Source organism: Rhinoderma darwinii, chromosome 1 (assembly GCF_050947455.1).
Source record: "Rhinoderma darwinii isolate aRhiDar2 chromosome 1, aRhiDar2.hap1, whole genome shotgun sequence".
In the NCBI taxonomy this organism is placed as follows: domain Eukaryota; kingdom Metazoa; phylum Chordata; class Amphibia; order Anura; family Rhinodermatidae; genus Rhinoderma; species Rhinoderma darwinii.
The window spans coordinates 103,490,786-103,505,170 of record NC_134687.1 but is presented as its reverse complement, the minus strand read 5'-3'; the positions used below and the strand labels follow the sequence as shown (position 1 = coordinate 103,505,170).

Genomic DNA, 14,385 nt, shown 5'->3' with positions numbered 1-14,385 from the left:
TTCTTCCAATTGTAAAGCAGGTACCCTGCTATGGGGCTCATAGATTGATGTGGCCCACTCAGGTTTGCAGGGAAAAACAAGTTGGTGGTTTTCAGCTACTACTATGTGGGTTCTCTGATATTTGGGGATATTATCCATACCTTTAATAATTATTACTTATGCTGCTGTTTCAGTTTCCTTTCACTATGTGGAGGGGCCCATCTAATTTTGCTATGGGGTACCTATACATTTTAGTTACGCCCCTGGTCCCCTGGTTCTTTGGACAGTTCTTGTAATTAATAAATCAAGAGCCAGTTCTTTGTATTGATCACACATATATATTTATAAACGTTAATAAGCTCACCTCTAAGGGATTTATAGAGGGGCAAAATCACATTGGAATCACGTTTTAAAAAAAATATAAAAAATTCTGCATCCTAGAAAAATATATTTTGTCCTTCAGCTGTTTCTTGATAGAGTACTGCTGCTTACCTGTTTCCTTTTTTACCCATCTACATACATTTCTCCCCAGACCCTGCCCCTGTAACTTAACCCTTTCAAGACAGAGCTCATTTTGACCTTCATGACCAGCCCCATTTTCTCAAATCTGACGTGTCTCTTTATGTGGTAATAACTCCGGAATGCTTTTGCCTATCCAAGCGATTCTGAGATTGTTTTAGTTATGTTAGTGGAAAAATTTGGTCAATAAATTCATTGCTTATTTGTGAAAAACACCAAAATTTAGAGAAAATTTGCAAAAATTATGATTTTTCTCATTTTAAATGTATCTGCTTGTAAAACAGATAGTAATACCACACAAAATAGTTACTATTTTATATATTCCATATGTCTACTTTATATTTGCATAGTTTTTTGAACATTATTTTATTTTTCTAGGACGTTACAACGTTTAGAACTTTAGCAGCAATTTCTCACATTTCAAGAAAATTTCAAAAGGCTATTTTTACAGGGACCAGTTCAGTTCTGAAGTGGCTTTGAGGGCCTTATGTACTAGATAGACCCCATAAATCATCCCATATTAAAAACTGCACCCCTCAAAGTATTCAAAATAGCATTCAGAAAGTTTCTTAACCCATTAGGCGCTTCACAGGAATTAAAGCAAAGTAGAGCGGAAATTGACAAATTTTATTTTTTTTGCTGAAATTCATTTGTAATACATTTTTTTCTGTAACACAGAAGGTTTTACCCGAGAAATGCAACTCAATATTTATTGCCCAGATTCTGCAGTTTTTAGAAATATCCCACATGTGGCTCTAGTGTGATAATGGACTGAAATACCGGCCTCAGAAGCAAAGTAGCACCTAGTGGATTTTGGGGCCTCCTTTTTTTAGAATATATTTTAGGCACCATGTCAGGTTTGAAGAGGTCTTGTGGTGCCAAAACAGTGGAAATCCCCCAAAAGTGAGACGGTTTTGGAAACTACACACCTCAAGGAATTTATCTAGGGGTATAGTTAGCATCTTGACCCCACAGGTATTTTGCTATATTTATTGGAGTTTGTCTGTGAAAGTGAAAATCTACTTTTTTTCTGAAAAAATATAAAAAAAAAATAATATTTGCAAGGAATAAAGATTAAAAAGCACCCCAGAACTTGTAAAGCTACTTCTCCCGATTACGCCAATACCCCATATGTGGTACTAAACTGCTGTTTGGACCCACGGCAGAGCTCAGAAGGGAAGGAGCGCCATTTGGATTTTGAAGCGCAGATTTTGCTGGATTGGTTTTCAGTTCCATGTCGCGTTTGCACTGGAGGGAGCAAAACAGTGGAATCCCCCCAAAACTGACCCCATTTTGAAGACTACACCCCTCAAGGAATTGTTCTAGGGGTATAGTTAGCATTTTGACCCCACAGTTTTTTTGCTGAATTTAGTGGAATTAGGCCGTGAAAATGAAAATCTACTTTTTTCTGAAAAAACATAGAAATGTTTAATTTTTACAATGAATAAAGGAGAAAAATTACCCCAAAATTTGTGAAGCAATTTGTCCTGATTACAGCAATACGTCATATGTGGTAATAAACTGCTGTTTGGACCCACGGCAGGACTCAGGAGGGAAGGAACAATATTTGGCTTTTGGAGCTCAAATTTAGCTGGAATGGTTTTCGGGTGTCATGTCGCATATGCAAAGCCCCTGAGGTACCAAAACAGTGGAAACCTCCCAAAAGTCCCTTTAGGGGACTGGAACGAGCGATCATTAGGTCGCTGGTACAATACACTGCAATACTAATGTATTGCAGTATAATGTCATTTTACAGGCTCCTGTAACAGCGCGATCGCTGTTCCTGTCCGTTAGTCCCGGGTGTCAGCTGTAATAGCCCGATCTTATCCGCTTTTGGAACACTGCACATTTTGCATCGCCATATTCTGAGAGCCAGAACTTTTTTATTTTTTCTCCAACGGAGCTGTGTGATTTATTGCGGGACAATCTGTAGTTTTCATTAGTACCATTTTAGGGTACATGTGATTTTTTTTAATCACATTTTATTAGATTTTTTTGGAAGCAAAGTGACAAAGAAACATAAATTCTGACAATGTTTTTTGTATTTTTTTTACAGTATTCACTGTGCGGTATAAATGACATTTTACTTTATTCTGCGGGTCGGTACGATTACGGCGATACCATATGTATATAGGTTTTTTATGTTTTGTGGCGATTGCGCAATAAAATCACTTTGATAAAATTATTTACAGAGTCATAAATTTATATTTTTCCGTCAAAAAAGCTGTGTAAGGGCTTGTTTTTTGCGGGACGGATTGTAGTTTTTATTGGTACTATTTTGGGATACATGCGACTTTTTGATCACTTTTTATTCTATATTTTGGGAGGGTTGATAACCAAAAAAAAGTGATTCTGACATTGTTTTTTAATTATTTTTTTTGCGGTGTTCACCGTGCGGGAAAAATAATATTAAAGTTTTATAGTTGGGGTCGTTACGAACGCGGTGATACCAAATATGTGTACTTTTTTTAAAATTTTCATTTTTTTCCTATAATAAAATACTTATTATAGGAAAAAAAAGCATTCTTTTTTTTTTGTAACTTTTATAACTTGTTTTTACACTTTTATAAAACTTTTTTATTACTTTATTTTTTACTTTTTACTTGTTTTACTTGAAGCCTGGCAGCACTGATCGCTGCTATAATACATTACACTACCTAGGTAGTGTAACGTATTATAAACTGTCAGTGTGACGCTGAGAGTCACACTGACAGGAAGCTAATGAGAACCAGCATCCGGCTGGTTCTCATAGGCTGCTGTGCATGGCAGACCCGGGGGCTGTTATATGGCCCCCGGTTCTGCCTTATAACCGACTGCAACACCAGCAATCGGTCCCCGGGAAAGTTTGTTGTAGCAACAAACTTTCCAGTTTGTTATAGCAACAAACTTTCCAGTTCGTTGCTACAACACACTTTCCCTGCGATCACATGACCGGGACCTGAACTAATCAGGTCCCGATCATATCTCTGGGACCAGAGGCAGGTGATAACAGCGCGATCCGGGTGTCAGCGCTACTCTGAGACACCCGGATCGCGCTTTTAACACCCACCGTGAATTCACGTCGGCGCTGCACAGAGCCCAGCAAGTGCCGACGTGAATATACAGTGGGCGGTCGGGAAGCGGTTAAGTATAAGACTCTTGTGTGGTGCAGTATCAAATGCTTTTGCAAAATCCAGATAAGTCACATCAGCCGCATGACCAACATCCAGATTTGCACTCACCTCCTCATAGAAACCGAACATATTCATTAGACTTGACCTGTTTTTCATGAAGCCTTGCTGGTTATCAGTTATTATGTTATTTACTGTTATACAATTTTGCAGTACATCTTGTAGAACACCTTCAAATATTTTACATACCACAGTTGTCATATTTACATCTGTGTTGCAGTTTTGGCTTTTTACCCTTTTTTAATATTGGTAGTACATCAGCAATCCTTGATCACAGTCCTCCCGATGGATATCTGGCACTAGCAGCTCATTAATGAAAACAGAGGACAAATATGTGTTAAATATTTCAGACTTTTGTTTGTCCTCCACAATTACATTTCCACTGTCATCCTTTAAAGAGCCAATATTATCTTCTTTTTTTTTTCTTTACATGTATACTGTATTTTTATAACATTTTTGGGATCTTATTTTAATGTTACATAGTTACATAGTTAGTACGGTTGAAAAAAGACACATATCCATCAACCAAGGGATGGAAAAGGGGAAGGGAACAATTTGCCTTCCCTTTTGCCAAGTTCCCATGTTAGCTATTTGTTTTTCTTTAGCTAACATTGCCAATTAGATTAACTTTTTTATATTTAAAGGGTTACATTGAGGGTTATAATAAAGCAATGAATTATGTATAATTGATCTGAGAAAGGTTAAAGTGCATCTGTCACCACCGTTTGTACCCACAGTGAGGGTAGAATAGGATAGTGACAGTGACACTGCTTCAGCGTTATGAGTTTTATGTCTCCATGTGCTGTAGTTTTTGCAAAACTTACAGTTTAATCGTTGCAGCGCTTACGTCGCGCTCTAAGTAAGCATCTGTTGTATTCATTAACTGCTGCTAACCCTGCCCTCCTCCCGCTGAGTGGCAGTTTTCGCCCTATCACTGTTCATAAGGAGAAAACAGTCAAACAGCGTCAGGAGGGCAGGGTTAGCAGCAACTCATGAATACATCAGACTATTCCTCACAGAACGATGCTCAACTTTGCTTATATAGCGCCAACATATTCTGCAGCGCTCCACATGGATTGTTATCATTCAATGGGGTCCATAATCTATTTTCCATATCTCAGACACACGTACAATAGGGACAGTTTTCATAGAAGGCCACAACCTATCGGTTTGTTTGTGAGGTAACCCACTCAAACATTGGGAGAACATAAGGATTTTAATCGAGGACCCCAGTGCAGCAAGGCAACAGTGCTAACCACGGAGCCCCTGTTATAGTTAGTTATTTACAAGTCCCAGCAAAGCATTGTATTACTTAATTTAAGTAGCAAAATTTATTTTAGAGAAATGAGCCGTTTCTTAGTGTGAAATATAAAAGTTTCCTTTCAAATAGCATTTTAATGCAATTATACGGATCATGTGTAGATGACGTTTTCATGCATTGTTCTAAATGTAAAGATTATATGTTTTTCACTTGGAGCATATTAAAATTACCTCAGGAGGGCAACTTTGTATTTATATAGAATAAAAGATATTTTTCCCTTTATTTCTTGAAATAAAAAGCATTGATTTTATTCATGCTGGCGATCACAGGTGACAGTTTGCCAAATAGTTTTTTTTTGCCATAAAAGCATTTAGTTGTGCTGTGCTGATTTTATATTTTATTTATTTAATGACATACATGTGTGTGTGATTTACTGTAGACTATTCAGAGAACACTGGGCATTGAGAATGACTTAAAGGACAACATACAAAAGTTTACATCAGGATTTTTAGCTGTAGTTTTGAAACCCATGGAATTTTCTTTTTACTTATTTTACAGCAAAGTGTGTTAGTTTAGATAATTATTGAATTTTATAATTTCTGTAAGTTTCACTTAAATTAATATCTATAAAACGTACACAATCTGTGACTTTGGGTTTTTAGGCAGTAGTAGAGCAAAATAGATATGACCTTAGACCAGTGGTTTCCAAACCTTCTGAAGCCGGGACCCACTTTTGGCCGATATTTTTGTTTGGGTCCCCCCACAACCGTACTTAGCCCCATTTCATCTGATGTATGTCAACATCATTCGTAGTTAGATGCCAGTACACACAGTATAATGACCCCTTAGTGGCCACCACACAGTATATTGCCCTTATAGCTGCCCCACACAGGATAATGCCCCTATAGCTGTCCCCACACAGGATAATGCCTATATTACTGCCCGACTCTGTATACTGCCCCTACAGTTTCTCCCTACACAGTATAATGCTCCTAAAGCTGCCCCCCACAGTATAATGCCCATATAGCAGCCCCCATACAGTATAATGCTCCTGAAGCTGCCCCCAACATGGTATAAAACCCTGTAGCTGCCCCCACACAGTATATTGCCCCTATAGCTGCCCCCACACAGTATAATGCCCTTATAGCTGCCCCCACACAGGATAATGCCCCTTCAGCTGCCCCGACACAGTATAATTCCCCTATTGCTGCCCCCACACAAGATAATGTGTCTATAGCTTCCCCCAGACTGGATGATGCCCCTATAGCTGCACCCACACAGTATAATGCCCTTATAGATGCCCCCACACAGTATAATGCCCCTAAAGCTGCCCTTCTCACAGAATAATGCCCCCATAGCTGCCTCCACACAGACTAATGTCCCCATAGCTGCCACCACACAGAATAATGACCCCCATAGCTGCCTCCACACAGAATAATGCCCCCATAGCTGCCTCCACACAAAATAATGCCCTTATAGCTGCCTTCACACAGAATAATGACCCCCATAGCTGCCTCCACACAGAATAATGCCCCCATAGCTGCCTCCACACAGAATAAAGCTCCCATAGCGGTCTCTATACAGAATAATGCCCCCATAGCTGCCTCCACACAGAATAATGCCCTTACAGCTGCCCCCACACAGACTAATGCACCCATAGCTGCCCCACACAGTATAATGGCACCACAGCTACGCCCATAGCTGCCTCCATTCAGTAAATTCACCATAGCGGACTGCATACCCCGTATAATGTCCCCATAGTGCCTAATAAAAAAATAATAAAATAAAAACTCACCTATCCCCGTTCGCACGACGAGTGGAGGAGATTATTCTACTCCTTCGGTCTGTGCTATGTGTGGCTCAGCACAGACAGGTGCGATGACGTCTCTACATTATGCCTTTCTGCTCCGAGCCACTTATGGCTCACCACTCAAGGCATAGTGAATGCTGGAGCAAGGAGCCATCAGTTCCTTACTCCTGCATTGTATTCAACTGTATACGCATCCTGTGGACGCAGATAAATTTGAACCCGGGACATTGGTTTGTGGCTCTCGATTCCCCGGAGGTCTTCACACGACCCCCAGGGGGTCGCAACCCACAGTTTGGGAAACTCTGCCTTAGACAGTGTTAAATTCATGCTATTCAGATGTCCCAGTATGTAAGATATCCACTTAAAGAGAATATGTCACCAGACTTCACAGCATCATTAAAGAACAAATTTTGTTTTTGTTTTTTTCTTGTAGATCTTTAAAAATTCCATGCAAAATAAAACTTTACTAATTTGTTTTCACAAACCTCACTTTTTTTTTCTTCTTTACAGAACATCTAAAGGAAAAATTAGAGGAATATATGTCATATTATCCAAAGGTCAGAATTGTGCGCACTAAGAAACGGGAAGGGCTAATCCGCACAAGGTTACTGGGAGCATCTATGGCTAAAGGAGAAGTTTTAACTTTTTTAGACTCTCATTGTGAAGTCAATGTGAACTGGCTCCCTCCTTTGCTGAGTAAGTGAATTTAAGTAATGTATCAGTAATATAGTAGTCACTATTAAATGTGCAAATTATATGATTATAGAGGAGATAGAAATGTAACTAAAATATTAGTTTTCATTATAATGACAAAGTTTACCAAGATAATAAAGGGACACTTCTATATGGTTATTTAGCAGCACCAGCAGTAATGTATGTATATGAATGGGAAGTCCTAGCAAGTAAGATGTGAACCATTCATGAGAGAACTATTTCACTATTTACATACCATCAAGGTATCAAAGTCTTGCACAAACATCACAAGATGTAGAATTGTTTCTCGGGTTAATTCTGTGAATTCTCCTAATTAAACTTATGACCCGTCTTTCACCGTGACTGTTTCAGTGTTGTGCAGCATTGTTCACATAGCCGCCAGAAGCTCCCCCCAGAAACCATTGATGCTGCATTCATCATTTCCATTGGTCGCGCCATTACCATGGGGCCGTCCCGTTCTGTGGGCGTCAGTAACTGACATCTTAATCACCGATTGATCCAGGTCCAATCGACGCGACCCAGGTAGGTGGGGCTACAGCCGTATAAGGCTCTATTGTTTCTCCGGCTCGTGCTTAGACCAGTCATCAGTGTCTAGTGCACGCCGTTTGAAACAAAAATACTACAGCATAACATGTGCTGAGCGGTAGTCAGTTAGAAATTCACGCCAGAATCCTGCAGCATAATATGTGCTGACCGGCAGTTAGATAGATCAATCGCCGGAATCCTTCAGCATAATATGTGCTGACTGGCAGTTAGTTAGATCAATCGCCAGAATCCTTGAGCATAATATGTGTTGACCGGCATTGAGACAGATGAAGGCAATTTATATCCCTGAGGACGCTCCTCTTTTTATTTTGAGGCGCAGAAACGCATTGGGAATCTTGCTTGTTTGTGGCAAATAGACAAACTATTATTTATTTACTACGTTTGTGGAGTTGTGTAGTGATGGGCTGATCATGTTCTAACTGTTATACACTTTCAATTTAGTGTTTCAGTGGTTGGCCACCGTTCACACTCCACAAAGCATCCATGATCTGTGTTGCCAACGCCTGTATTCAGATCCTTGGCAATTAGTGCCCTATTTTTTACATTAAACATTTAATAAATTGTATTTTTAAACGTTTAGACAGGCAGTGTATTTTTCATATCTAATTAAACGTATACCTTACACACTGATTATTTTGGAACACATCACAACCCCCTGTCAGCTAATTAGGTGCAATAGCACAACATTTCACATATGATGTTAATAATACACTTACATGCAGCTCCTTTGCCAGCCCTGCCTGCTACCAGAGGGGCATTACTACAAGGATAGTAGGAGTAACAACTAAAGTGCAAAGCCGTTAAGGGGGTTCGGCTCAAGCACCAAAATGAGAGGCACATAGAGAACGAAAGGGGAGAAAAAATGATTTTGAGTGTTCAAAAGAAGGAAGGAAATTAAAGTGGAAATAGAAGTGTACAGTACTGAAAGACTTGAGAAGCAGGAAAATAAACAAGAAACCTTCAGACAGTAGACCTTATCACATGACTCTTTGCATTTATTTTTAATCACATCAAATATTGATACACTGTTCTTTATTATAGCTTCAATTGCTATGGTTGCTGTTACCAAATGTGTACTCAGCAACAAAGCATAGCAAAATATGGGCTATTATTGCTTGTTATGCCACTGATCTACCAGCTGAAATTTGAGTCAATGTGCATCACCTGCAAAACTGACATCCAGGTGGGAGGCTCGTGCTACAACAGCACCACTCACAAATCCTAAATTAATTGGATTAGACTTAAATTATAAAAGAAAGAGTCCTAGTAAGAAAGCAAGTGCTTGTGCAGGAGTTACTAAATTTTTAGTTTTCATGACTACACCTGAGAAGTAGGCACGTGGATAATGTAGGTAACGTAAGCACTCTATATATCAAAATATACTTACATCCACTTACTGCAGGCATGAATTCAAGTCAATTGTAAGCCATTATTGCCTTATGGTGCAGAATTTTAAGTATCTGCACATATCTGCTACTGTTAGGTCACTGATAGGATACATTGGCACAAACTTTTGGGTCCTGCAATTTATTTGGACAAAAAATTATTGCTTTTACATTTTAGCACTAACATTTTTTTGGAGTTGTCTTTACTGTTTGTTTGCCATACATGGTACCAAAGATATAACTGATCAAAGCAATGACAAATGTATATTTGTTAGGAATAAGAGCTCTCATAGTCCTACTGAATAACAAAATGTGAGGGTGACCAAGACAAAGTAGACAATTAGAGGTAAACAAATTTGCAATAATTCATCTTGGGACCAATTTTATCAAATCGCCTGTTCAAATCGATCGGAAAAAAGTTGCAGTGAATCGCAAGTGTCCCAATTGCCCTGTCTGACTCTCTGATGTCTTATAGGTCTGTATGCAGGTTGGATACAGTCATAGAAGACATCAGAAAGTCATACAGGGCAATTGAGGCACTTGCAAATCTACCCCTAAAAAAATAAAAATACCATGATACACCTCCCCTGGTCTCCCATAAAAGGACGTCCCTGCCGACCTCCTGAGATGACAGTGTTTTGTCCCTGGCAGCCTCCTGAAATTATGTAGTTTTGCCCCACGTGAATGCTGCAGCCTGTGATTGGCTTCAGCAGTCACATGGGACAATATAACATCATCTCAGAAGGGCCAGGAGGAATGCATCATTATGGATCATCAGGTGAGGAGGGTATTTTTTTTTATCTCCTGTTCTCCCCACTTCCTTTTTCTAATCTGTAAAATGGTGGCTTCCATTTTGCCAAATCATGCACTGCAAGCCCCAAAAGTTTCAGCTTTTGATGCAATTTTTTGGGGAAAATCGGATCACATATTTATTTTATTTATATAATTTTCATATAACAAAATATGATAACAATTGCACTTATCACGATTACAGAGTATAGAAAATAACCATTAGAAGAACCCTAAACCCACCTCCCCTAAAACCACTCTTCACCCATGTAAAGAGAAAGCGAGAGACAAGGGAAAAATCGGTTTAACCCCTTAATGACCAGGCCATTTTGCACGTTAATGACCAAGGATTATTTTTTGTTTTTTCACTGTTGAATTCTAAGAGTCTTAACTTTTTTTTTTATTCCGTCAACATAGCGGTGTAAGGGCTTTTTTTGTGTGGGACGAGTTGTATTTTTCAATTGCACCATTTTTAAGTACTTATAATATATTGATTAACTTTTATTAACTTTATTTTAGGAAAGAATTTAAAATAAACAGCTATTCCAGCATTGTTTTTCACGTTATAAATTTACGCCGTTCCCTATGCGGCATAATCAACATGCTACATTTATTCTATGGGTTGGCACGATTACAGGGATACCAAATATGTAAAGGTCTTATGTTTTCCTACATTTGCGAAATAAAAAAACCTTTTAAAAAAACTAATTAATTGTTTTTGCATCGCTGTATTCCAAGGGCGTAACTTTTTTATTTTTCCGTCATTGTAGCCATGTGTGGGCTTGTTTTTTGCAGGACAATGTGTAATTTTCATTTGTAGTATTTTGGGGTGCAAAGGACTTATTGATTAACTTTTATTTTATTTTTTATGGTCGGAATGGGAGAAAAAAAGGAATTTTGCCATTGTTTTTTGCGGGGTTTTTATGGGACACCGTACACCCGGCGGTTTAATTAATGTGTTAACATTATTGTTTGAGTTGCTATGATCGCGGAAAAACCATATATGTGTATGTATTATTTTTTTTTACACTTTTACTAAATAAAACCACTTTTTTGGGAAAAAAGTGGTTTTATTTTATTTTTATTTTATTTTTCTGTAATCTCTTTATTTTTCTACTTTTTTGTTTGTTTTGTCCCACTAGGGGATTTCACCATGTGATCTGCGGATCACTTATATAATGCTTTGGTATACTTAGTATACCAAAGCATTATTGCCTGTCAGTGTAAGGCTGTGTTCACACGTGGCGGAATTTCACTTAAATTCCGCTGCGGACACTCCGCAGCGTTAATCCGCAGCGGAGCCGTTTCTGCATTGACTTCCACTTCTATTTAGAAGTGTTCGTTTAGACGATGCGTAACATTCCGCTGCGGAGCATAGGCTGCGGAGCGGAATTTGGTGTCCGCAGCATGCTCTGTCTGTTGCGGAGCAGTGGCGGACTCATGGCGGAATTTCTCCATTGACTTCAATGGAGATTCTAAGTTCCGCAATTAAGTCCGCAGCTGTCATGCACATGTTATGTGTGCTGCGGATGCGTCTTGCTTTTTTGCCATGACATTTCTTCATTCTGGCTGGACCTATGTATTTCTAGGTCTACAGGGAGACTGAGGAAGTCAATGGGGCTCCTGTAATGACGGGAGCGTTGCTAGGAGACGTCTGTAAATAGTCACTGTCCAGGGTGCTGAAAGAGTTAAGCGATCGGCAGTAACTGTTTCTGCACCCGGGACAGTGACTACCGATCACAATATACAGCAACCTGTAAAAAAATATAAGTTCATACTTACCGAGAACTCCCTGCTTCTGTCTCCAGTCCGGCCTCCCAGGATGACGTTTCAGTCTAAGTGACGGCTGCAGCCAATCACAGGCCAAGCACAGGCTGCAGCGGTCACATGGACTGGAGCGTCATCCAGGGAGGTCGGGCTGGATGCCGAAAGAGGGACGCGTCACCAAGACAACGGCCGGTAAGTATGAAATTCGTTTACTTTCACTAGGGAAAGTGCTGTCCCTTCTCTCTATCCTGCACTGATAGGGAGAAGGGAAGCACTTTTCCCGCAGTCCGCAGCAGCTAGTCCGCATCAATTTACTGCACATTTTGTGCAGATCCGCAGCAGAATCTGCAACGCAGATTCTGTGCGGCATTGATGCGGACAGTTGCGGAGGAAATCCGCCACGTGTGGTCATGCCCTTAAACCGACAGGCAATCTATTAGGCCTCTTTCTTTGTGGGGGCGCTGATGAGGTGACAGAGGGAGCTCCCTCCCTCTGTCAAACACATTAAATGCCGCTGTCGCTATTGACAGCTGCATCTAATGGGTTAAACTGACGGAATCGGAGCGCGCTTCAATTCCGCCAGTTGAGGCAGAAGCCCGGCAGTTTATAACAGCCATGCTCCTGCCGCTGATCGCGTGGAAACACTGGCAGTACCCACACGATTAGAGCGACAGATATGTTCATCGCAGTGCGGGAACTAACACCTGCTTGTGATGGATAAATCGTTAAGTGGTTAATTTTGTACTAAAAAGAACAACATTCCTGTCCCCCAACAATTTATAGTTCTGGCTAGTCTCAGCGCAAATATTTACCCAGTACTTCAAGCATTTAGACCATTAAAGAGGCTCTGTCACCATATGTGCCCTATCGCCTACATAATTTGATCGGTGCTGTAATGTAGATAACAATGGTTTTAATTTTTAAAAACGATCAATTTTGAGCAGGTTATGAACAATTTTAGATTTATGCTAATTAGTTTCTTAATAGACAAATGGGTTGTTTTTTTTTACCAACTGGGCGTTATAAAGAGAAGTGTATGACGCTGACCAATCAGCATCATACACTTCTCTCCATTTTTAGCAGTACTCGCAGCACAGCGTGATCTTGCGAGATCACGCTCTGCTGTCACATACACCACATACACCCACATTAACTTTACCGAAGTGTCTCGAGAGTGAATAGACACTGCCTCCAGCCAGAATGCGATGTCTATTCACACTCATGACACTTCCCACAGAAACTATACCGAAGTGTCGGGAGTGTGAATAGACATCGCATCCTGGCTGGAAGCAATGTTTATTCACTTACAAGACACTTCGGTAAAGTTAATGTGGGTGTATGTGACAACACAGCGTGATCTCTCGAGATCACACTGTGCTGTGAGTACTGCTAAAAATGGAGAGAAGTGTATGATGCTGATTGATCAGCGTCATACACTTCTCTTTACAATGCCCAGTTGGTAAAAAGGTAAAAAAACGCCCAGTTGTCTATTAAGAAACGAATTAGCATAAATCTAAAATTGTTCATAACTTACTCAAAATTGATCGTTTTTCAAAATAAAACCCACTGTTGTTATCTACATTACAGCGCCAATCAGATTATGTAGGAGATAGGGCACTTATAATCTGGTGACAGAGCCTCTTTAAGGTTATTCTTTTCTCCAAGGATAAATATTGTAACTATAAATGCCATTTCCTATAAAATCTATGCAAAGTTGATTTCTTTAAAGGGGTTTTCCAATCCTTTTTTTTTTTTTTTAAATCAATGCAATGTTCCTCTATTAATATATTAGTGCACTCTGACTAGCTTTTTCTTGATAATAAATGGTTTTAGTAACATTACTCCCTATTGTTTACCTTGAGAGGTTTGTTTTGCTCAGTAAGTTCATTCCTCTTCTCTTCCTGTGTTTCTCCTCCCTGCATGCACTGCTCTAGTCCCAGCATGCAATGTGCATGCAGCAGTGCACTTGCTCCGCCTACTACACCCAGCTCTACTAACTTCTGCAATCTCAGTCTTCATTTTGGTGCTCTCATTCTATTACTGATAGCACAAGCTGAAATCACTGGATATCTGCGTTTTTAACTTCTTAACGCCGAAGGGCGGATATATCCATCCTCAGCAGCAGCTAGTTCGCGCAGGAGGAGGGATATATCCGTCCTGTGATGGCGCGGGTACTGCCAGTGTACCCACGCGATCAGCAGCAGGAGCACGGCTGTTATACACAGCCTGGCTCCTGCTGCAACTGCGGGAATCGAAGCACGCTCCGATTCCGGCAGTTTAACCCATTAAATGCCGCAGTCAATAGTGACAGCGGCATCTAATGTGTTTGACAGAGGGAGGGAGCTCCCTCTGTCCCCCCATCGGCGCCCCTGCAAAGAAATAGCGGGTCGCCGTCGGGTTTCCATGGCAGCGGGGGTCTAACAAAGACCCCCAGGTCTGTCTTCA

General features: G+C 40.2%; 1 protein-coding gene across 1 annotated transcript in view; it reads left to right on the top strand.

Annotated features, from left to right (window-relative positions):
• GALNTL6 (polypeptide N-acetylgalactosaminyltransferase like 6) overlaps window positions 1–14,385 on the top strand; it is a 1,595,017-nt gene that overhangs the window by 1,156,460 nt on the left and 424,172 nt on the right. Inside the window, exon 5 of the mRNA XM_075849659.1 lies at window positions 7,250–7,435. Coding sequence (XP_075705774.1) covers window positions 7,250–7,435 — 186 coding nt within the window. The remainder of the gene's footprint in view (window positions 1–7,249; window positions 7,436–14,385) is intronic.